At 43.4% G+C, this 23,107-nt stretch overlaps 1 protein-coding gene across 5 annotated transcripts in view; it reads right to left on the bottom strand.

The window, feature by feature from the left end:
• The window catches only part of Galnt11 (polypeptide N-acetylgalactosaminyltransferase 11), a 36,304-nt gene continuing 13,197 nt past the window's right edge, over positions 1-23,107 (bottom strand). For 4 of the 5 annotated variants that reach the window (XM_087907523.1, XM_048440214.3, XM_048440217.3 and 1 more), the window contains exons 2-12: positions 20,756-21,088; positions 19,917-20,040; positions 18,584-18,750; positions 16,738-16,863; positions 13,579-13,828; positions 11,236-11,353; positions 7,089-7,241; positions 3,681-3,899; positions 2,325-2,429; positions 770-907; positions 1-655 (exon numbers count right to left, since the gene is read on the bottom strand). In XM_087907523.1, the coding sequence (XP_087763649.1) occupies positions 524-655; positions 770-907; positions 2,325-2,429; positions 3,681-3,899; positions 7,089-7,241; positions 11,236-11,353; positions 13,579-13,828; positions 16,738-16,863; positions 18,584-18,750; positions 19,917-20,040; positions 20,756-21,050 (1,827 nt within the window). In that variant the 5' untranslated portion in view covers positions 21,051-21,088 and the 3' untranslated portion in view covers positions 1-523. Of the gene's footprint in view, positions 656-769; positions 908-2,324; positions 2,430-3,680; positions 3,900-7,088; positions 7,242-11,235; positions 11,354-13,578; positions 13,829-16,737; positions 16,864-18,583; positions 18,751-19,916; positions 20,041-20,755; positions 21,204-23,107 lie in introns of those variants that run through there. The other variant, XM_085691124.2, reaches the window with a different exon arrangement.

Raw genomic sequence — 23,107 nt, 5'->3', positions numbered from 1 at the left:
TTAAATGATCAAAAAGATCCTTTATTAAGTCATTAAAATAATTTATAACAGTTAAATGCCTCTTAAATATACACGATACCTTCTGAAGCTAAAAGTAATTAATATGCATTCAACCAGTTTTAAAATCTATTAGAAACATTAAACAAATGATAGTAGAAAAAAAAATCTCCTATGAAGTCCTCTATGAAAGGAAATTGTAACAAGTTCCCGATTAGGCAGAAACCATTCCCTCTCCAAAGGAGAATGAGAGAAACGTAAATAAATACAAATGTCTGCTTCCAGGGTTTGTACTAATAGACCCAAATCTTTATATTTATTTTGTTTTCCCTGGATAAACAAGAATCCCTTAGCAGTAGCTCAGAAATAATCCAAGTCCCAGTGAAGCACCTTCTGCTCCTGTGATGGTGACCGCCTACCAAGGTTCTTGTCTGTTGGGGTCAGCAGCATCCTTCATAAAGCACCTTGATTTATGGCAGCTGTGACAAAATCTGGCAAAGTATGTTGTCTCCAGCCAGGGCCCACCTTAACCTTCTAGGCGCCACTGTTGGGAGGAAGAGCCATCACAGATGGCCATGCCAACAGAGCCCTTCTGATCCATCAGGTCCACCACTCTTAGGCACTGTCCAACAGACACTTGGTATAGCCTATTGTTCTTCTGGAAGAAAAAAAAAAGACTTTTTATTTAAAAACAAACATTCCTGCAGCATGCAGGAAAGATGTAGAACCATTAGGACTAGTTAAAGCCCTTGTTTATAAGCAAGAGCCTCACCCCAAAGGTCCACTGCTGAGATCCTCCTGACCCATGGCACTTCATGAGTCGAGGTGGGTCTGAAGAGCGAGTTTCTGACATATCGAGGCAAAGAAGGTTGTTTAAGATCAATTCATGTTCTTCATTATAAATCCAGATCTAGTGATAAAAACAAAAAGATTTAAAAAGAAAACACACAAGTCTTGCTTTAGGTACTGAATGAGGGCCTGGATAATACTTTACAATGTGGTTTTCCCAGCAGGCACACTGGTGAAAGCACTCCCTCAACTATCTGAATCGGTGAACTGGGAGATGAAGGAGGCCAAAAGATGTCACTGGGGAGTGTTCTGATTTAACTGAATAAAAGTGATTGTGTCACTGTAGATCATTTCCAGTTTCCTTAGTTCAGAGACCTATAAAGCTTTGCGGAGCCACAAGAGGTGGACAAGTGCATGTAAAGCTGATTACTACCACAGCGCTCATCTGCTGGGTGATGATGTGCATAAGCTGTTCCAGTCCAGCCCTTCTGTAAATACCACACCCCAATTCCAGCTCACAATGTCTGCTGTGAGACCTGGGCCAGCCAACCTGAAGCAGGGTTTCCCTTGGGTGTGGATGCAAATAATCTTGGTTTCTGGCCCAGGCCTCAAACAAGATGAATACAGATGCAGTGAGAAAATTTCTCACAGGTGCCATCACAAAAGGAACTCCACCAGGGACTAGAAAGCAAGCCCTGCGTGAATCCTGTGCTGACCACTTGAAGCCAGTACGACTGAGGAACTGCACTGTTTATTATGCTTTGATTATAAGTAGCTATAGTATCAGCGTAATTCTGCATGGCTACAACTCAGTACATTTAAACCATTTAACTTGGGCAGTGGGGAGAAGGCACCTGCTGCCAAGCCCGATGACCTAAGTTCCATTCCTGTCCCCACGTGATCAGGACACACTGGCTGCTGTAGCTTGTCCTCTAACTACCATGTGTGCACTCACATAATAAATCGATATTTTGTTTTGTTTTTTAAGGCTGTATGTTCTAGAAATGTCCAAGTAAACATTCCATTTATCAAAAGACCCAAGTGTTTTTCCCTTCCCTGTGTGATAGCAGTGCACCAATGAAATGGGGTGACAGTCAACACAGGCCAGTCCTGACAGTCACTGTTAGGTTGTGCCGTCAAATAAGTAAGCCTGAAATTACAGTAACAAACTGAAATGTTATTTGCTTACATTTTAATATTTAATATTGAAAAGACAAACTAACTGGAATTAAGTAGATGGGGTGAACCAAAATTCTATTGAGATATCCTCTAATGAGTTGTAAAAATTGGTCAGAAAAATCTGACTGTTTCTCTACTGAGGACTTCAGGTTTGAAGATGGACACTCCCTACATCACAGTAAAAAAGCACAAAGGTCTAAATAATTAAAAGCAATGATCAGAGGCAGAGAACATGGAGAAGACAGAAGCAGTTACTTTAAATGATCTCTAGAGTCCCTTAAGAGAAGTCTGATGGTCTGCATCTGCCCACATGTGCTTTCCTTCTGCAGAGTGGCTATGCATTGGGAGGCATCACCCACCTGAGTCGGGTCTCCATAGTCACAGGCCTTAAGCAGCACCAGGCCTCCTTTCTGGCTGGAGCGGCCCTGGGCTACCAGGCATTTGCTGGTCTGCAAGTGGTAGAGCTGCAACAGAGAACAGTGTTCTTGAGGACTCCTATGCAGACATCTTGGTGCCTGAGAGATGTGTGCTTGGAATGGGAAACTTCCACAGGACCAAGTAAGAACCTAAGAGCTAAGATGAAGCCAGGCCTGATGACTTAGGCCTATAATCCCAGCACTCATGGAGCTGAAGCAGGAGGATCATGAATTTGAGGCCAACCTGTGCTACACAGCAAAACACTGTTTAACCTTTTTCTTTTTTAAAGTACACTATGTTTATGTTGACTTGGAAGTACAGAACCACCAAGACCTTCCAACAGTGACACCAAGATCAAGAATTATGCTGGAAGGGATTTCAACTATATGGACACAAAATACTTAATTTTTTTTACTTAGGAAAAAGACACAATAAACATCTTGGTGGTTGTTTTGGGGGTTTTATAAAGTAAACAAGGAGAAAAGTACTAGGCTCAATTCTGAAATACAAAAATTGGGAGATGTGCCTTAGGAGTTTCAACTTTCTGTCAGTGTGGGGGTATGCACAGGAGTGGGCAGGCACACCTGTATATGTGCATACTTGTACGAGCCTACCCCTTGTTCACTGAGGCACAGGGTCTCTCAAATAAACCAGAGCTCATTGGGCTTGCTCCAAGGATCCTGTCTGCCTTCCAAGCACTGGAATCACATGTGGATCACCAACTGCCAGGGTCTTCACTCTGAGTTGCAAAGCAAAGTGCTTTATCAACTGAGCCATCTCCCCAGCCTCAAATGCTAGTTTTTGAAATTATTCAGAAGAGCAGACCCCAAAAGCCATGAGCCCAAGGGGCTACAGTGTGCTTCAGCTAAGCTCTGAAGACTGCCAGTGCACTGGGTGTGAAGTTCACTGCATGTCACACCAACTTAACTGTCACCTCAATCTGTCTCAAGTCAGTTCCTCGAACTGAGACTGAACAGTAACAGCTGCGGTGTTTTTCTGCTCATCTGTCTCCCTCTGAGGGACTGTTTCAGGTCTCACACCGCCTTTGTCCCCATTGTGTCTCTACTCTTAGAAGCAGACACATAACCTACGTAAGGTCCCAGCCCCTCCAACACAGTAAGTACATCTTGACCTGGATGTAAACAGCAAACACATAAAAATTTTTAAGCTTTTCTACTTGAGTAGGGGAAAATCCCCAAAAGAATATACTTAAAACTAGATCGTTTATCACAGAACCTCAGAAAAACTTCCTGCTATGCTCCTCCCAACAAAACCCTCAGACAGGACTGCTGTCTCACCCGTCCACGCAGAAGGACTCTGGGCCGCTTGGGCCCTCTGTTGATGAAGATGGGCTGCTGAGGTTTGGCATTTGGGCCAGGTATTTGCATCTCAGGGTAAATATTGTCCAAATACCATTTGAATGATTGGCAGCCCAATTTCTTCCTCAATTCAACACGCTCACTGATATTTCCAAAGCTTTTGGTCTTCAAATCAGGTCTTAAGGAAAAGTACTGCTCCTAAGTTTAAAAAAAGAAAAATGTGGAAATATATTACACATTCTGTGAGGAAAACAGTCCTGTGTTTTCTTAATGTTAAAATCTCAATGGGAACTTTCCACATGCCTGGCACTAACCATTACATAAACGGTTACATATATTTGATTTCATAGAAGACAAACTGAAGGAAACTCTTAAGTCAGTGGATTTGGTGACCTGAAAGAAAATGGCCCCCAAAGGAATTTGGCACTAGTAAGAACTGAAACTTTTTTGGAGTGGTGTGGTCTTGTTGGAGGAAGTATGCCACTGTGGGGGTGGGCTTTGAGGTTTCAACTGACTTTGTATTGCCTGCAAGAAGATGTAGGACTCTCACTTCCCTCTCCAGCACCATGTCTGCCTGCAGGCTGTCTTGCTTCCTGCAATGATGATAATTGACTGAACCTCTGAACTGTAATCCACCCCAGTTAAATGTTTCCTTTATAAAAGTTAGCGTGGTCCTGGTGTCTTTTCGCAGCAACAGAACACAGCAGATTCTGTGTGAGATGAGTGACTTAAATTCTGGCCCTCTATTATTCTCAATATGAGCTGATGATCCATGAGTCCATGGATACCAACTAAAACTGAGCGAGCAGTGGTGGTGCACGCCTTTAACCCCAGCACTCAGGAGGCAGAGACAGGTGGATCTCTGTGAGTTCGAGGCCAACTACAAGAGCTAGTTCCAGTACAGGCCCCAGAGTTACAGAGAAACCGTGTCTCAGGAAGGAGGGAGGGAGGGAGGGAGGGAGGGAGGGAGGGAGGGAGGGAGGGAGGGAGGGAGGGAGGAAGGAAGGAAGGAAGGAAGGAAGGAAGGAAGGAAGGAAGGAAGAAAAAAAATTAAAACTGAGCCAGGCATGGTTGCCCGCACCTTTAATGTCAGCACTAGAGAGGCAGAAGTAGGCAAATCTCTCTGAGTTCAAAACCAGCCTGGTCTATGTAGCAGCTCCAGTCAGTCAAGACTACATGGTAAGACTATCTAAAAAACAGTACCACTAACAAAACCAAACAAACAAAAAACACAACACTTCTAATTTTTTAAATTCATTAGTAGAAACTTTTTTCAAAGACAGGGTTTCTCTGTGTAGCTCTGGTTGTCCTGAACTCGCTTTGTAGACCAGGCTGGCCTTGAACTCACAAATGACCACCTGTTTTAGCCTCCTGAGTGCTGGAGTTAAAAGCATGCCCCACCACCCCATCTAGAAACTCACTTTATCTGTCACAAATGTACATTTCCCCTGACATTGTGTGTTGCTTGCAAGTTTAGTCTATTGGAGGGTGCATGCCTTGGTGCACTCACAGCAGTCAGGCGACGACTCCCCACCTTTAGGTAGGGTTCTGGAATCCAGCTGGCTGTTGTACTTGTGTGGCAAACATATTTACCCACTGACCCATTTCACAGTTTGAAAAATGCAACTTCATGAAAAATGTAGTTGAAATAGAAGGAATATTTTTAAACTATTACAAATAATTAGTTATTCTTACATTAAATAGTTAATATAATAAAGTTATTATGTAGTTTCTAGATAGTGCAAATATGCAGCCCAGAATTAACCTCTAAATTAACATTCCTGGGACCACACTACACAGCAGCATGCCTAGCTTACAACGATGACATTTTAATTATAATATAAAATAAAAAATCATACCAGTGAGATTCACATTTGGTCTTGCTTCCTCTTTTCACACATGCAAGATTTCTGTAACATGTGTACTTATCTGAAAAACACTGGTCTGTGCCTGTACAGTTTTTCCAAAAACTGACACACTTCACTGCACAACGAAGTAATTTCTGATTTCATCAGGAAAGTTACATAGTGGGACACTTTCAAGCTCATAATGATGGGAGCTGTTTTGATTTGGAGACAGAATCTACTGTGTATCCCTGGCTGGCCTAGAACTCACAAGACTGGCCTTGAAACAAACACCAGCTGCCTCTGCTGGGTTTATCATTGACAAGCCTTGGCTCACTTTGAAAAGATGCCCAGAGTCACAGGCAAGTGCTTCTGGAGAACAGTGTAGCTCAGCCCTCAGCTCAAGCACTGTACTCCACAGGAAGCGTTCACGTGACTACTGACAAGACTTCGGACGACTGCTGTCTCTTCAGTGGCATTCTTTGCTGCTTCCTCGCTTAGGCATGCAATGTCTACTACACAGCAAACACAGTGTCTGTATTCATCTGACTGTGGAAATGAGCTAGACCCTGCAAACCTGAGTGGGTGGGCAGAACCTAGCAAGCCACATTGTGAGATCTCTGTCACACAGAGATAATAACAATCCACGACACTCTGGGTTAGGAGAGGGAGGGACAAACAGGCTTGGCATGCTCTGAGCCCATCTCTGCTCCCAGCTCCCTCCTCAGCACTCAGTCTGGGTATCTGCTGCTATTTACATTTACCTCACAGGGTTGCAGATGACTGTATATTCCCTTAGTCATCTTTTGTCTCCAAAATAAGAGGACAGGTACTTAGCCAGACATGCTAGTGCATGCACACCTGTAATCATGAAGGCACAAGGATGGAGTATCAGACCAACCCGTTCCAATGACAGTAGCAACTGCACAGAACTAATCACAGCAGCGTTTTAATAGGAATTAACATGTGGACAACAGGTAATGACCACACTGACAAAGTGTCCCTGAACAATGAGAAGTAGTGAAATGCTGAGACCAGCCTAAACAAAGACGCCAAGTGAAGGCCACAGAGATGGGCACACGTGTGCGAGAGGTCTAGAAGAGACTGTGGAGCCAAGAGACAGATGTGGTTCTCTAGGGCTTATGGATAGAGAGGTGACACATGAAGGATACAGTCTTTTTGTTGTAACAAATGCTTTAAAATTGGCACGCATATTATACTTGATAGAGAGGCTACAAAGAAAACAAAGCTATATAAGGTAGGAAAGAAATGGAGCAGGAATCCTGTGTGAGCAGTGAAGTCCAGTGGATGAGAAAGCACAGCCCAGTTCTGGGGTCCCTAACCCTGATGGGCCTAGAAGGATCAGCACACTAAAACAGAGCTGCTTCCGATGCTTACAGGGTCACACTCAAGAAAGTGAGTGTGAGAATCAAAACTGAGTGAATCCTGGGTGAAAAAAAGCCCAGAGAGAAATGGCGCAGCAATGAGGATCAACCAAAGAGAATGATGCATGAGTGAAATGAAAGGGCAGACAGACACTCACCTTGTACTCATCCAACCAGACATGTGCCAGCCTCAGGGAGTTGTGCGTCATGGTGTCCTGGCCTTCGGGAGATCCATATGGCCGCCGTTTTCGGAAAATGTGTCCTACTCTCGAGCAAGGGATGATGAAGAGCTTCCCGCCACACATCCAGATCTAGCCAGGAGCAAACCAACTGTCAGTTCAGACTGTGAAGCAGCACACGCACTCTATGAATGGTGGCTATGCAACTTACAGGTGTTTCTCCTACAAGATGTACTCAGAAAAAAAGTAGGGGCATTTAAAAATTAGGTCTTCCTAAAATGAAAAAGGCAGCAAATTCTGAAACATGTATCTGTTCCAGTGTCTGAATTGTGTTGTCATCCTTTGTTGTGTTCATGCACTCTCTCTTAAGGATTTAGGATAGGAATGCTTATTACCTGGTCTTCTGTTCTTCATGTACTTTCTTTTTTGTTTTGTTTGGTTTTTCGAGACAGGGTTTCTCTGTATCTTTGAAGCCTGTCCTGGCACTAGCTCTTGTAGACCTCCCGAGTTGGGATTAAAGGCGTGCACCCAGCCAATACACTTTCTTTTATACACTGTTTCTAAGAAACAGTGTTTTTAGTTAAAACTTGTTTTCCTTAAATGTTTGCGTGGTGGTCCTGCATATACACCACACATGCAGGAGAATGAACACTGAAGCCTGAAGTTAATATTGGGAATCTTGGGGCTGGAGAAATGGCTTGAGATGGTTCAGTGGTTAAGAGCACTGGGTACTTTTCCAGGTCTTCTGTTCCCAGTACCCACATGGTGGTTCACATCTATAGTGGGATCTGATGCCCTCTTCTGATGTCTAGGTGTACATGCAAACAAAACATCCATAAACATAACTACATAGATAGTCTGTCTTTTGAAGGGGTGTGAGACCTTATCACTCAGAAGCGAGGTCTCAATCAAACCCAGAGCTCACTAGTGTAGTAGGAAGACTGACTGTTCCCAGCTGCCCAGACTCGAAATAACCACATAGAAACTGTATTAATTATAATCACTGCTTGGCCTATTAGTTCTAGCTTCTTATTGGCTAACTCTTACATCTTACTTTAACCCATTTTTATTAATCTGTGTATTTTATTAATCTGTGTAAGTCACATGGCTGTGACTTACCAGCAAGGTTTTGTCTGGTGCCTGTCTCTGGCAGGCTACATGGCTTCTCCCTGACTCTGCCTTCTTTCTCCCAGCATTCAGTTTAGTTTTCCCCACCTAGCTCTACTCTGCCCTATCATAGGCCAAGCAAGCTTCTTTATTCATTAACCAATAAAACCAACACATATGCAGAAGAACTTCCCACACTACACTAGTATAGCTGGAGGGAGCGGGCAGCAGACCAGAGCCTTGACAGAAACCAGACCTTAGTTTCACTTCACTAGAATGGGACAGAGCTGAACAAGCAGATCTCATTAACCACAACTTACGGGTGACCATCAGCAAGCACCCTACAAGCCCTTCTGCTGGCTCAACAGAAGCCCCTCAGACTTCTGCAGGCTAAAGATAAATTTTCCTACCCTGCTGCTGAAAGGTCCCTAACCACTAGGACCTTCCACCAATCAGTCCCCATACTAACCTTTTCTCCACCAATCAGTCCAGATTAATCACTCCTCTCTGGCATTCCCCTAACTCTGCTTAAAAGGAGCTTGTGACCTTCTTTGGGGGTCGCTCTTTTGCCACCCCAACATTGGAATCAATAAAACTCTCTTGTTATTGCATACGTGGTCATTGGTCGTCTTTGGGAACTTTTTCTTGGACCCTAACAAGCCTCACTAGCCAGCTTGTCTGGGAATCCTTTGTCTGCATTCCAAGGCTAGAATTACAGATACGAGTAGCCATGTCAACCTGACATTTACACAGGCCCTAAGGATCCACACTTCTCTACTCTTGCTTGCAGGGCAAGTACTTTGACCACTGAGCCATCTCCCCAAATCCAAAAAGTAATTTTTCTAAATTATACAAGTTCAAAAGTACTTGGTTGCAGAGCTAGCAAGATGGCTCAGTGAGTAGTAAAAGTGCTCGCCACCAAGCCTGACGACTCAGGTTCAATCCCAGAACCCACACGGCAGAAGGAGAGAACCAACTCTGGTAAATTGCGCCCTGGCTTCCGCATGAGTGCCATACACAACAGCATGCATATTTTTCAAAAGAACATTCAGAAAGCTCTTTTAAAACACGCATGTGCCAGCTGGAGCCTTGGCCCAAACTGGCCCTGGAGAGGAAAGCAGCTGGGTCCCCACTTAAGGCTCAGCTCTCTAGGCCTTTGTCTGGGATGGAACAGCCCATTCCCCCTCCCCCACTCCCCAAGCCCCAGAACCAACCCCCACAGCAGCCTCTACATATCCGCTACCATTCTCCACCACATCTGGGACCACCGGAGCCTTCGCCCAGACTGCCCCTGGAGAGGAGCCCCAGAGACTTATCAGCATCCACTAGAGGCACGGTACTACATGCACCCAGAGGAAGATCAACCACCTAAGCCACAGGTCCCACCTTTACCGACTGGAGGAAGAGGGATCCCCTGAAGCACAGGCCCCACCTGCACCCACTGAAGGAAAAGATGGGCAGATAGGAGTGTAAGAACACATCCAACAACATAAAGACCAATACGGTACCACCAGAACTCAGTAGTTCTACAACAGGAAGAACTTTCCATCTTATCCTAACCCAGAAGAAGCAGAAGAAAACAATCTTCAATATAACTTTATGAAGAAGATAGAGACCCGTAAAGAAGAAATGAAAAATTCCCTTAAAGAAATGGGAGGAAAAGGAAAAAAAAATCAGTAAGAAATATCTTAAACCCAAGAAAAAAACAAACAGGTGAAGCAAACAGCTCAAACAGTACAGGACTTGAAAACGGATAGAGGGAATAAAGAAAACATAGAATTCTGAAGTGGAAAATCTGGGTAAAAGAAAAGGAACTAAGGATGCAATCATAACCAACACATTACAAGAGATGGAAGAGGAGAACATGAGGGAATGGGATACTCAAGAAGGGGAAATGAAAGTAACAAGAGAAAGAAAGAGATATCCTGATTAAGGGAGCCATTAAAGGGTTATGGAGAAACATGGCACTAGGGAAATTCCCAGGAATCCACAAGGATGACCCCAGCTAAGACTCTAAGCAACAGTGGAGAGGATGCCTAAATTGGCCTTCCCCTGTAATCAGACTGATGACTACCTTAATCATCATCATAGAACCTTCATCCAGCAACTGATGGAAGCAGATCCAGAGATCCACAGGGAAGCACTGGCTGAGCTACCTGAGACCAGCCCGAGAGAGGGAGAAGCAATAATTTATGAGTAAAGAGTTCAAGCCCATGATGGTGACACCCACAGAGACAGCTGACCTGAGCTAGTGAGAGCTCACCGACTCTGGACGGATAGCAGGTGAACCTGCATAGGAGCAAACCAGGCCCACTAAATGTGGGGGGCAGTTGTGAGTCTTAGATCATCTGTGGGGACACTGGCAGTGGGACCAGGGTTTATCCCTAGTACTTGAACTGGCATCTAGGAGCACATTCTTTTTGGAGGGATACCTTGCTCAGCCTAGATAGGGGGAAGGGCCTTGGTCTTGCCTTGAACTGAAGTGTCAGACTTTGTTGACCCCCCCATGGGGAGGTGGGGTGGAAGGAAGTTGGAGGAAGCGGGAGGAGGGGTTGGGAGTAGGAACAAGGATAGCCATGTAAAATGAGAAAAAAAAACTATATTAAAAAATTCTTAATAAAAAAGAGAAAAAAGTTATAAAGGATAAAACAAAATAATGAATAAAATTAAACAGTAATAAAATTTAAAAAAAAATATGCATGCCATGGCATCTCTGAGAGTGTATATACATTTAACATTTATGGGCTTCATTTACTTTTGCTAAGAAGAAAGAATAAAAGAAAACTGAACTAATGATATCTATATAAACTTTCAACCTGAAAAAGATTTGGAGAAAACTGCCCTTTAAAGCACTGTGGAGGTGTGTATAAATACTGTGCTGTGGGCTGACGGGGACTCTGTGGACAGGTCCAGGTGTGGTGGTGAGGGCCTACCTGCTCAGAAGGTTCGCTTTGCCCCAAACTGCAATTATATTCCATTACAGACAATTTAATAACAGAACACACATAAAATCAAATACCCGAAATGAGATTTCCAGATTTTCTCCTCCCCAGATATCCATGCCACTATCATACTGTCCAAGGTCATTGAAATACTGTCTGTTCATTGCAAACAATCCTCCAGCCATTGTAGGTGACCTAGAAAAAAAAAGACCACAGCCTGAGCTCATTCAACAGAACCAGTTACCTTTTGTTTACAAAGCTGCTGCGACTCTGGGACACAGTAGATTAGCTGTCATTAGAGAAAAGGTAAACAATAAAAGGACAACGGATAAAAAGGTAACATTTTCATCTAATAGGGAACAAGCTAGGCCACATACTTGAAATTTCTGGATTGCTGGGGCTATATTAAGTATCTGTCATAAGGGCACATTATTTCTAAGTATCAAAGTACTTTTACTGTGACCAAGTTAGAAACTCAACTCAAATGACCAGAATTCCTTTGGATGGGCCTAGTGGAGACACTACAGAAACTGACTCCAGGGCCTGCCATAGATAGACACACTCAGTTTTGAGTTGTCAGCAGGGCTCTCAAGTGGATGACTGTGCCAGCAGTGATATCCACATTAGAGCATTTTTTAGAACTCTAGATGTTTAGAGCTATCATACTTGGCACATGAATAGGGTAGACGGGGGCCACAACTGGCATCTGGTTTGAGCCCAAGGATTCTGTTAACTCCTAAAACACATGAGGGTCTCTCCCTCCATGCGTCCCTTCCCCATAGCAGCCTGCCAACAGTGGACAACGCTGAGGGTGCAGCACCCTGTCCTGCAATGAGAAAAGCCATAGCAGGCACTACTCAAAGGCTTAATCCCAACTTCCAGACATCTGACCTCCTGACCAGGAGCTGGGATTCATGAGTGGGTTCTACAGAAGAGAATACTCAACAAGGACTCTAGAATTGTCTAACAAAAGAGCAGACAGATAAATAATCAGGAAACCAGGAAGGTAAATAAACCACAGAAAAAGAGAAACAGTCTATAACAAAAAGAGATGTGAAAGTTTTAATTATGAAGTTAACAGACTTGAAAACTGCTCCATATACTCAAAGAAAAAAAGAGAAGATTGAAAGCTTTGGAGAAAACTAGATCCTGTAAAAGCTACTTATACACGGACTACACGTGGCTCAGTTGGTAAGGGGACTTGTAGAGCAGGCAGAAATCCCTAGCTTCAATCCCCAATCCTGCATGTATGGCAGTTATATGAGACATGAGCCCCATCTGTCTTTAAAAAAACAAAACAAAACCTATTTATACATGTCTGAAAAACACTTTGAAAGAAAGCATCTTTAAAGGAATTCGAAACAAGACAGTCTAGACTGTATTTGCAACTGATAGTTGCTGGGAAAGAGAAAATCATTTTTTTTTCAATACTGTAACACTGGGTATATCAACCACACCCAAAGCAGGACTCTTTGGGGAGGTGTGGGTATTTTTGTATGTGCTTTGTTTTGTTCTTGAGTTTGTTTTTTAAGAAAGAATATGAAGCTGGATGGGTAGGGAGGGAGATTTTGGAGGAGTTGGTGAGGGGAAAGAATATGACCAAAATATATTGTATGAAAAATTAAAAAAGACTAACATGACTTCTTGTTTGCAACCAAGGTTCCTGAAGGCTGCATCAAGTTACCTTCAGGTTTTGTGCAAAAATAAGAAATACAACTGCATTACACAGTTAAGACTTGGGTCTCATCTCAAAATATCCAACTATGGATACTCAAATATTCCAAAATACAACAAAAAAACACTTCTAGACTCAGACAAAGAGATAAGACCCAGCGCACGGGGGCACCCATACTATCCCAGGAAACATTACCTATTCCCTCTACAAACTACACAGCACTATGGACACTGACAGTTTCTTACTCTAACTCTGGGTTGCGTTTACAGAAAACTATACCGCTTGCTGATCCAGGCACAGTGACGCACACCTTTAATCCCAGCATGCGGGAAGCAGAGGCAGGTGGAGCCAGCCTGGTCTACAGAATGAGTTCCAGGATAGCCGGAAGAGATAAATCCTGTCTCAAAGACAAACAAAAAACAGAAACAAAATTTGTTGTGTTTTTGAGATAGGGTCTCTTTGTAGCACCTAGCTTCATTTTTTCTTTAAACTAGGTAAGTTAAGACCTTTGTCCCTTGCAAAGGAGAAATTTTCCTTAATAGACTGTTCTTTTTCTTTTTATTTTTTTTTTAAGACAGGGTTTCTCTGTAGCTTTAGAGCCTGTCCTGGAACTAGCTCTTGTATCCCAGGCTGGCCTCGAACTCACAGAGATCTGCCTGCCTCTGCCTCCCGAGTGCTGGGATTAAAGGCACGTGTGCGCGCGGCGACTGTTCTTTTCTTAATAGACTCTGTCAACCTCTCTTACCTTATTGGTGCAGTGGCTCCATCAGCTCCTCCCAGCTCAGATACAGGAACTAAATCCCACTTGAAGTGCAGCCCCCAGTTGAAACCTCCCCGCACCACTGGGGATGAGCTGTAGGCAAGTGTGTCAGCACTGATGATGTCGATCACGGGGCACACCACAGTGTGTGGATCCTCAAGGATGACGGCCAGCAAGGGCTGCAACCACATCACATTCACCTCACAGTGGCTGTCTAGGAACACCAGGACTTCTCCTGGGGAGGTGAAGGGAGAAGATGAGGGAGTGGTAACTCATATGACCACCCCCATCAAGAAACTATTCTCAGGGAAAGAATCCTTTGGCCAAGAGTTTTCTCTGGAATGTACACTGTCATGGAGAGGCTACAAACTACATGCACGACCCCAACAAGCTGCCAGTTAACTCAGGAGACTCCTCCCTTCCCAGCGACAGCCAGAGCCAATGCGTTCTGGTGGAGTGACATTGGCCAGTTGTGTGGCGTCATTTCACTCGAAGTATCTACGTTACTACACTCCTACCTTAGCGTCCTCAACTGCACTGTCACCAGTAACCACTAAACTATGGCAACTTCCTTGAAAGAGGAGCACGGCCTGAAGGACAGAATACAGACTGCTGTGCCAACCACAGTGGGATACCATCCATACACGTCACCCTTCTCCCCTGGACTGTCCACTGCACTACCTCCAGCTCACTTCTTAAATCCCACGGGCTCTAAGGGATTCACTCAGACTCATCCTGTTATCTTTGCTGCTTATTGATAAAGGTGAACAAGGTTGAGAACTGTTAATTTTGATAAAACTCCAAATTTGAGAAACTTATTATTTCAAAGAGCAGGATTATTCTAAATAAGCACCAGAACAGATTTTACATGACTATAACATAAATTATTGACAAAAAATAAGTTTTCAATGATGACAGCAAATTAGTCACATAGCTCCGTCTGCCCAAAGCTCAATGTGGACATAAAAGGTCTAGCTGTTACCTAACACAGAGTGTTAACACCTCAGCACCATCGGAGCTCGGCAGGAAATGAGGGCAGGGATTCTTTAAGGAGAAATGTCTTCATAGCTTTCCTTAATTCTGAAAGCATTTTTCAGAATTCTGAAAGTACTTTTCCCAAATGAAGCCAAGTCAATTAACTAAATGCAGTAAGGTTCCATCTGGGTACACCAAATTTGCCATAGCAATCTCAAACAGGCTTGAACCTGACAGATCCTATGCCATATCTGAACGACGACAATCATATCATGTAGCAACAGTGACTATGCACTGCAGCAGTAGAGTGGCTCAAATGGCACTTTTCTGCAGCTCACATCTTCAATGACCCAGCACAGCCAACTTCCCTTGGTTAAAGCCCTGGAGAAGTAGGTGTTTCACTCTGACCTAAGGGCACTGGATCTGACTGATCACAGAGGGGCTGCTCTCCTTTCCTGTCTGCTGCTTCAGGTCACAGTAGGTTTTTAAAGAAAAAGTTCAAATTCCAACCAAGTCCAGCAAGTGCCCAGCGTTGATTATCACAGACCCTGGGGGATAAGGCCGATCTGAAGCAGAGCTGTTCACAGCAGGAATAAGTCGGCATTACTCTGAGGGAAAGACTCAAGTCAGGACTTCTCAAGCTGCCCTCAGGACTCCTGATATGCTCATGAGCTGCTTTATTTTTTTTTAAGGTTTATTTATTTATTATCTTCCTGCATGTATGCCTTCAGACCAGAACAGGGCATCAGATCTCATTACAGATGGTTGTGAGTCACCATGTGGCTGCTGTGAATTGAACTCAGGATCTTTGGAAGAGCAGCCAGTGCTCTTAACCACTGAGCCACCTCTCCAGCCCCCTTATGAGCTACTTTAAACAGATTCGCTTGTATTTTTTCCTCCCCCTCCCCCCAAGACAGGGTTTCTCTGTGTTTTGGAGCCTGTCCTGGAACTAGCTCTAGTAAACCAGGCTGGCCTTGAACTCAGAGATCCCCCTGCCTCTGCCTCCCAAGTGCTGGGATTAAAAGCATGCACCACCACCGCCCAGTTTTCATGTATATTTTTTAAAGGAACATGTTTTAGTCAAGATCAATAAAAGAAAATCAGGAATGCCAACCTAGTAACTCTATTTTTCAAGGTAAGCATAAAAAGAGATAAGACAGGTATGAAAATACATGTCTATAATCCCAGTACTTGGGAGGTAGAGGCAGGGACCCTGAGTTCAAAATCATCCTCGGCTACACAAGTATGAAGCCAGCCTGGGATCAAAACAAAGGGCCACAGAAGAAGCACCAGAGTCACTGGTGTGTATTCCCTACAGAAGACTGGCTCTGTAGCTGTTCTTTGCTTTTAGGGTGAGATTAGTGTGTAGCACATGATGGAAAGGCCTGAAAACCTCCCAGGAACAACCACCCCCTTCATGCTATGAGTTTTAAACACTGTTTATAGCTATGGAAACCAATCCTATTTACCAAGTTAAATCCTGACTCTGACTCTGACTCTAAAGAGGTACACTCCATACTAACAACTATTAGCATAACTCAAGTCAAGCAGTTTGGAGTTTGTTTCTATATGAGATTTTTAGAAGTTCAGTTACTTGTCAGCTTGGACTTTGCTTCTTATGAGTGAGCAGTAAGATCAGAAACCTATTTTAGAGGCCAATAATTAACCAAAAGGCCACTATAGAATCAGGCCAGTGAGTGCTCTAGCAGCAATTTTTGTACTCTGTGCTTTAGGGCGGCAGGTCAGAGTTACACAATCTTTCCAAAGTGAACAAGCTCCTTCATTCCTTTGGGCAACAGTCAATAAAACATGGTGTAGTGGACTGAGTGAGAATGGCCCGCAGGCTCATGTTCAAATGCTTGGTTCCCACTGGAACACTTCAGGTGTGTCATTGGAGGTGTGAGGTCTCAAACACCATGCCAGTCCATGCCTAATTAGTTCTGTCCCTGTCTTGTGCTTAGGGATCAGATGGACGCTTTCAGCCCCTGCGCCAGTGCGACAACAGCCCTAGACTAACCCACTGAGCCTGTAAGCCCTAAACTAATACTTTCTTTATAAGCCGCCTTGCTCATGGTGTCTCTTCACAGCAACAGAACAGTAACTAAGACATATAGCTTTTTGTGGACCACTGTAGGTGTCCACCAAAACAGAGTCATGGCACAGATATACCTGTAGCATGGGCTGCTCCGATCATTCTTCCCCGGATCAATCCCTCACGTTTCCTATTTCTTATGACCTTGACTTTTGCAGGCAGGTATCTTTGGATGTACTCATCTAGCTCTCCTTTTAAATCATCTGAAAAGAACAGTTCCATAATTACTCACCATATAAAACATCCACAAAGGCATCTTATAACCATTTCTAAAATCATATCTGCCATGTAAGCCAAGATCTACAAGTTATCAAAAAAATGTGTTAGACTCATTGTAAAATATCCTAGCATCCTCTGTAGGAGAAAAAAGAAACCCAGAATGAAAGTTGGGACTAGCCAAGAGGAAAAGCTGCCTTAGATGTGTGTTTCCATAGACAATATCTGAAATGAAGTCATACATGAAGGCTCTTGACTGCAATTCAATGTCCGCTTAGGCTTGATAGTAAACTTGAGGCCAGCCTAGAATAAAGAGAGGCTCTTGTCTTTAAAAAAATAAAATAAAAAAGAAAGATAGAAGAAAGAAAGAAAGGAAGAAAGAAGATAAAAGAAAGAAAGAAAGAAAGAAAGAAAGAAAGAAAGAAAGAAAGAAAGAGGAAGGGAAAGGGGAAGGGGAAGGGAAGGAAAGGAAAGGAAAAAAAACCAGATGTGGTGTTGCACACCTTTAACCCCAGCACTTGGGTAGCAGAGACAGGTAGATTTCTTGAGTTCAAGGCCAGCCTGGTTCTACATAGTTCTAGGACAACAAAAACTACAAAAAAAGACCCTGTCTCAAAAACAATGAAAACAAAACAATCAAACAAAAAGCTAAGTTTTGATGTCTATGAACCTTCCCAAAATTTCTCCCATAAAGTTTCTATATTTACCCAGGTTTAAGTATTACGGTCTCATGGGTTGTGTTCATTCATCAGTTCATTCATATACTGGTATGCAGCTCTACTGAAGCTGTAGGTCTAAAAAGTTGTTGAGTGCATGGAAAACGTTTCCGTGCCACCCCATCACTGGATCTGCAGTGCTGTGGTTCAGGGAAAAGGCTGGAAGCCTGGCAGATTAAGAATAACTTCAACTCTACCTACTCAAAATTATCCTAAACAAAAGTCCCGTACTCTTCCATCTCCATCTCTGTAAAATGGATCCCCACGCAGCTTAAGGGAGGTTGAGAGGTGAATGGGAGCAAACAATAGAAAGCTTTTCTTTGCTAAAATCGACAGTTAAAGAAAGGCATGTAAAATACATAGTGATTCTAAGAAAACTGGCATTTAGATACCATTTAAGAGCTTTGTGAATGCAGTCTACTCTGGGAACGACTGACGTAGCAGACTTACTCTAGGAGCATGGCACACGGCACTGTGCCAAGTAAAAAGTGCCAGTTCCAAAAGGGCACATGCTGCATATCCATCTATATTACACTTTTGAAATGACAAAGAGGTCCCCAGACACCAGGGAAGGGTCAAAGGGACACAAACACAGAGCACCTGGGGAGCACCAGGACTGCTGGGTGCTCAAGACTCTGCTGGTGCTCACAACAATCTTCATGCAGGATAAACTGACACTTCTCCATTGTGGAATTCTGTTTTCTACACTGTATTGTGAGTATAAAAGAATGAATGTGGGAAATTGGTCAAAGGGCAAATGGAAGTCTTGAGAACTTCCTATGAATTTGAGCTTAATCCATAATGGACATTTTTAAAAGCAAGCCAAGGGTAAATTCCCCAGGGGCAAATCTGGTAACACTGTGAACAGACTGTAAAGATAAAGGACTTCAGCAAAACCATTCTCTAACCAGTGGGCAGGCTGAAGCTCAGCTGTGCCTGCACCAGTGACTAGGCGCCCTGATGAACTGTACCCACTCACAGCAACACTTACCAAAGTCACTGTTGTCATCCACAAGGATGATCTCATGAAGAATGTGTGCTGGCGTGCGGTCCACAACACTGTGCACAGTCCGCAGCAAGGCAGAGAAGGCTTCGTTGTAGAAACAGATGACAACACTAGCAGTTGGGAGGTCAGTCGGGTAGGACTTTCTTCTACACCTTTAACAATCAAAACAAGAAAATCTGGTATTTTAGGAGGCTCAGATGTCTTGGCCCATTTCCTGCCATTTTGCTCATCTTCTTTCTGGTATGACAGCAGGTTGTAGGCATTCACGAAAACACTGCGACTAATTCTTTGCTTTACATCACATTAGTAATGTTGTCTTTAAAATGTGCTTTCTTCTCTTTGGTAGAAGTTACATAGTGAGTTGTTTTTCATGAAGTTACTGCATGTGTAGCACTCTGAAGCTGATACCCAGCTTCTTAATGAGGTTTCAAGTGGAAACACAATAATAAAACTTCGTCTTTGAAAGTTTTAGTTTTTGCCTAATAACGTACAAAAGATTTGAGTAAACTGTGATATTCTCAGATGACAGAAAAGTTTCCATGGACACAGTAGCTACTTGATAGGTGGTTTTGAGCAACAACAAAGTTACTGAAGAGTAAATTCCAAGGTCCTGACTTCTTTCCTTCAGCCTCACAGCCCTCCAGTGTCTGTTCTACCTAGTGACTGCCTCGTGCAAACTCCTACCATAGCCAGAGTGGATGAGGGTCGGTCCCTTCAACATGCCACACATACTTCAGAACCCTCTCTGTGCTGTACCTACAGGTGAAAGGCCTCCTGGCTGCAGAGACCACTCCACCAGTCCCATCTGAGCCCTACCTAATGCTACTGCAATAACTTCTTTCCTCACCTGCCCAAAACAGACTGAGCCCTGTGAACCTAGGGCTACATCTTATTCTGTCCAAGGCCTTTGTATTGCATGACAAACTGAAGGTGCTCAACAAACATCTGTCTGTGCAACGACTGATTAGAAGAACAAAAGGCCATTGAAAGAAAGAAACTAATAAAATACAAAACAATACGAAAAAAGTAGTAATTCACTAGTTTTAATCCCTTGTTTCCATAAGTGCAATAATGATTTTTTTTTTTTTGAAGTCTAGGTTCAGGTTATTGAGTTGGAATGAACGAAGACACACAGCCAGCTCTAAGACTGCATCATTACACTCGCAGACCACAGTGCTGCAAGGGTGGTAGGGGTGGGATCAGGTCACTGTTCTGGCATGACAAATACTAAGTGCAAAATCTGGACACTGCCCTTGCTTGCTCTCACTAGGGATAAAGCACTGTCACTGGAACTCATCAGAAGCCAAAAGGACCATACTCTGCATTCCTGGTGTCTGGCACATCTCTGTGGTATCCCAAGCGGTTACTAATAAGCATATTAAAGGCATGTTTCTGGTAACCCAGGTCTCTCAATTCCTGATCACGTTCATTGAAAATCATGCCTGAAAGAGAGAAGTTACAGTCAGTGTCTTGGGTCTGGAAAGATGATCAACAGCCACTATGATGTGATGATCCCCAGAAGCCTGATTTCGCAATTGTATCAGATTATATCACTGTATTTTTCAAATTGGCTGTCTGCAGTTTCAGGTTTCAAATGTGTAAGCTGAGGCTGAAAGATTCTTATCAACTTAATGCAAACTAAGTGTGACCTAAGCATGAGAACTTGCTCAAAACCATTATTTTTAAGAACACTTTACTGTGGCTGGCACACGGAGCTTTAATACCAACAATCAGGAGACAGAGGCAGGCAGATCTGTATCCTGGACTACATAGGGAATTCCAGGCCAGCTTAGATACATAGTGAGACCCTGTCCCAAAATAACAAATAAATGAACTAACAAAAACCCCACATTTTACTACATTCACAAGACAAATTGTCTGTGACCAGAGAAATACTGATAATGTTCCCTATGAGAAATAGATTATTAAATCCCAATGGACTTCAGTATGCCCAAGTCTCATCAAGTTTATATATGAACCCATGCCCCATAAAAATTCACACATAAGCTTTTGTATAAAAAGGGTTCCTAAGAGCTTTGGTTCAGACTAAACAATAGCTGAAAAGGTCAGCAGCTCCTGTACAGATCTAATGGGAACAATAAATAGGACATTTCTAATCCTGAGCATCACGATTTAAAGAGAACAGACATTACTTACCGAGTTCAGAGGAGGATTTTGAGAGGCCTTTATCTGAATCTTCAAGGTGATTATTCATCAAATCATCCATTCGGTTTGCTCTAAACTGTGGATCTAATATTCGACCTGGACTTCGAGTAAAACGTGGGTAGAATTTTTTGGGAAATGGTCCATGGGGCCCAGACCCCTTGATGGGCACATTTTTAAGGGGCTGAGTCACTTCACTGAAGTTGAAATAAATGAAAAGCAGAACTGTCCAGGTAGCAGATGTAAAAAGGCACCCATAACAAAAATATCGAACTGTGACACTTCCCATTATAGACCTAGCATAGCTCAAGGGCCATTTTCAGTTTCCTAAAAAAGAAAGAAAGGCATGTTAGAGCCTCCAGCACACTCCTCAGTCAGCTACTGAACACCCTCACTGATTTCCAAACCACCCTAACTACCCACTGTGAACATCTGCTCACTTAGAAAAACAAAGCAACAAAAGAGCTGACATATCCACCCGCCCTGTTAATGAACACTACTTCACCTTTGCTCTGGGCCGCTTTTCGTTTGGCCACTGTTTTTAAGTTTTAGCTTTGCATGACTAGAATACAAGAACTGCACGTGCCATCACAGCACAAGAAGTCTCTTCCAGATACCAGGAGTGGCAGCTCATAATCCCAGTACTTGGGAGGCGAAAGCAAAATGACCATCTGAGTTCACGGCCAGCCTGTGCTACATAGTGAATTCCAAGCCTGGTCTATAAAGTGAGACCTTGACTCAAAAATAAAAGACAGGGCCCTTCCCCACCTCTACCCTGGGGAAAACAAACAAACAAACCCATAACCAGTCTGAAAAGGAAAGTCCTACTTTCTACCCCAGAGCCGTCTGGTCAGAACTGACCTAAACTAACCCAGTTCTAACAGTGCTGTCGAGAAGGAGCTGCAGTAACTGTTCTCTCTCCTTAGGGCTGTCTTGTAAAACAAACTCAGAACAAAATATCATGTCAAGTAGCAGCACACATAAAACATTCCAAGTGAACTGAGGATGAGACGCTATTATCAGAAACCCGTGCATATAGGTGTAGGCACGAAGATGCAACTTATAAATTACTTATTTCTACAGCCATTTAAAAAAATCATCCCTAAAAAAACAAGACAAAGCAAATTAATTAGTAAACCTCACTTTAAACATTAAGCTTCCTGAACAAGATTATGCCCTCAGCCTAGATGGTAAACAACTGTTCTGAAATTATTTGCCTACTAAGACCTACTAGATATTTCACAAGTCCACTTAAAAAACAAAAGTAATTAAAGTAAAACCAAAATGATAATACTAATAAAAGAGGGTAGTGACTAAATGGACTTAGGGTGCCAATTAGCTTCCCTGTCAGCTGGAAGTACCTTTAAAACTAAATACATACATGAAAAATGTAAGTGCAAGGAAATGCTTTGGAAGAAAAGTTCAAAAAGCCTTCATCAGGAAAAACAAGTCACAATTTGCAACAGCATGGGAAGAGAGAGTATAGTGAGCTTTAAGGCAAACTCTGAGTTCCAACTAAGAAAGATATTTTAACTGCCTTGGCTCAGGATCAGGCAACTAATAAGCAAACAGCACATCCGACGATGGATGGCGATACAGACGGAGACCCACATTGGAGCACCGGACTGAGTCCCCCAAGGTCCAAATGAGGAGCAGAAGGAGGAAGAACATGAAAAAGGAAATCAGGACCGCGAGGGGTACGATCACCCACTGATACAAGGGGACTGATCTAATGAGAGTTCACCAAGGCCAGTTGACTGGGACTGAGCAAGCACGTGATCCAGCCAGATTTTCTGAATGAGGCCGGATTCTCTGAATGTGGCTGGCCCGGAGTCTTTCTGAAAAGCCATTGACAATGACACTGGGACTTGTTTCCTCTGCATATACTGAATTTTTGGGATCCAGTCTGTTTGGATGCTCACCTTCCTGGACCTGGAGGGAGGGGGGAGGAGCTTGAGCTACCCATGGGGCCGGGGCGGGAGACCCTGACTGCTCTTGGGGATGAAGAGGGAGGAGGGAAGGGAGTGGGGGGAGTGGGAGGGTGTTGGGAGGAGGGGCGGAAATGGAGACTTTTGTATTTTAATAAACTTTGAGAAAAAAAAAAGCACAGCGTGTTCAGAAGGCCATGGAATGCTGAAGTCAGGCCATAGGCACGTCGCTTTAATCCATGTCAACTATGTAACAAAACTAACATTTAAACACAGCTCTCCTCAATCCACACATAGTAAGTTGACATGAACATCAGCCAAGCCCTTCACAGTCCCAGGATACAAATGTCCCAGCAAAACAACTCTATACCACAGGTGGACACTGATGTTTGCATCTCTTCAGCCTGATTTTCAGCAT

This window comes from Myodes glareolus, chromosome 6 (genome assembly GCF_982192425.1).
Source record: "Myodes glareolus chromosome 6, mMyoGla1.1, whole genome shotgun sequence".
NCBI lineage: Eukaryota > Metazoa > Chordata > Mammalia > Rodentia > Cricetidae > Myodes > Myodes glareolus.
The sequence above is the reverse complement of the archived record's forward strand: the minus strand, read 5'-3'. Positions and strand labels throughout refer to the sequence as shown.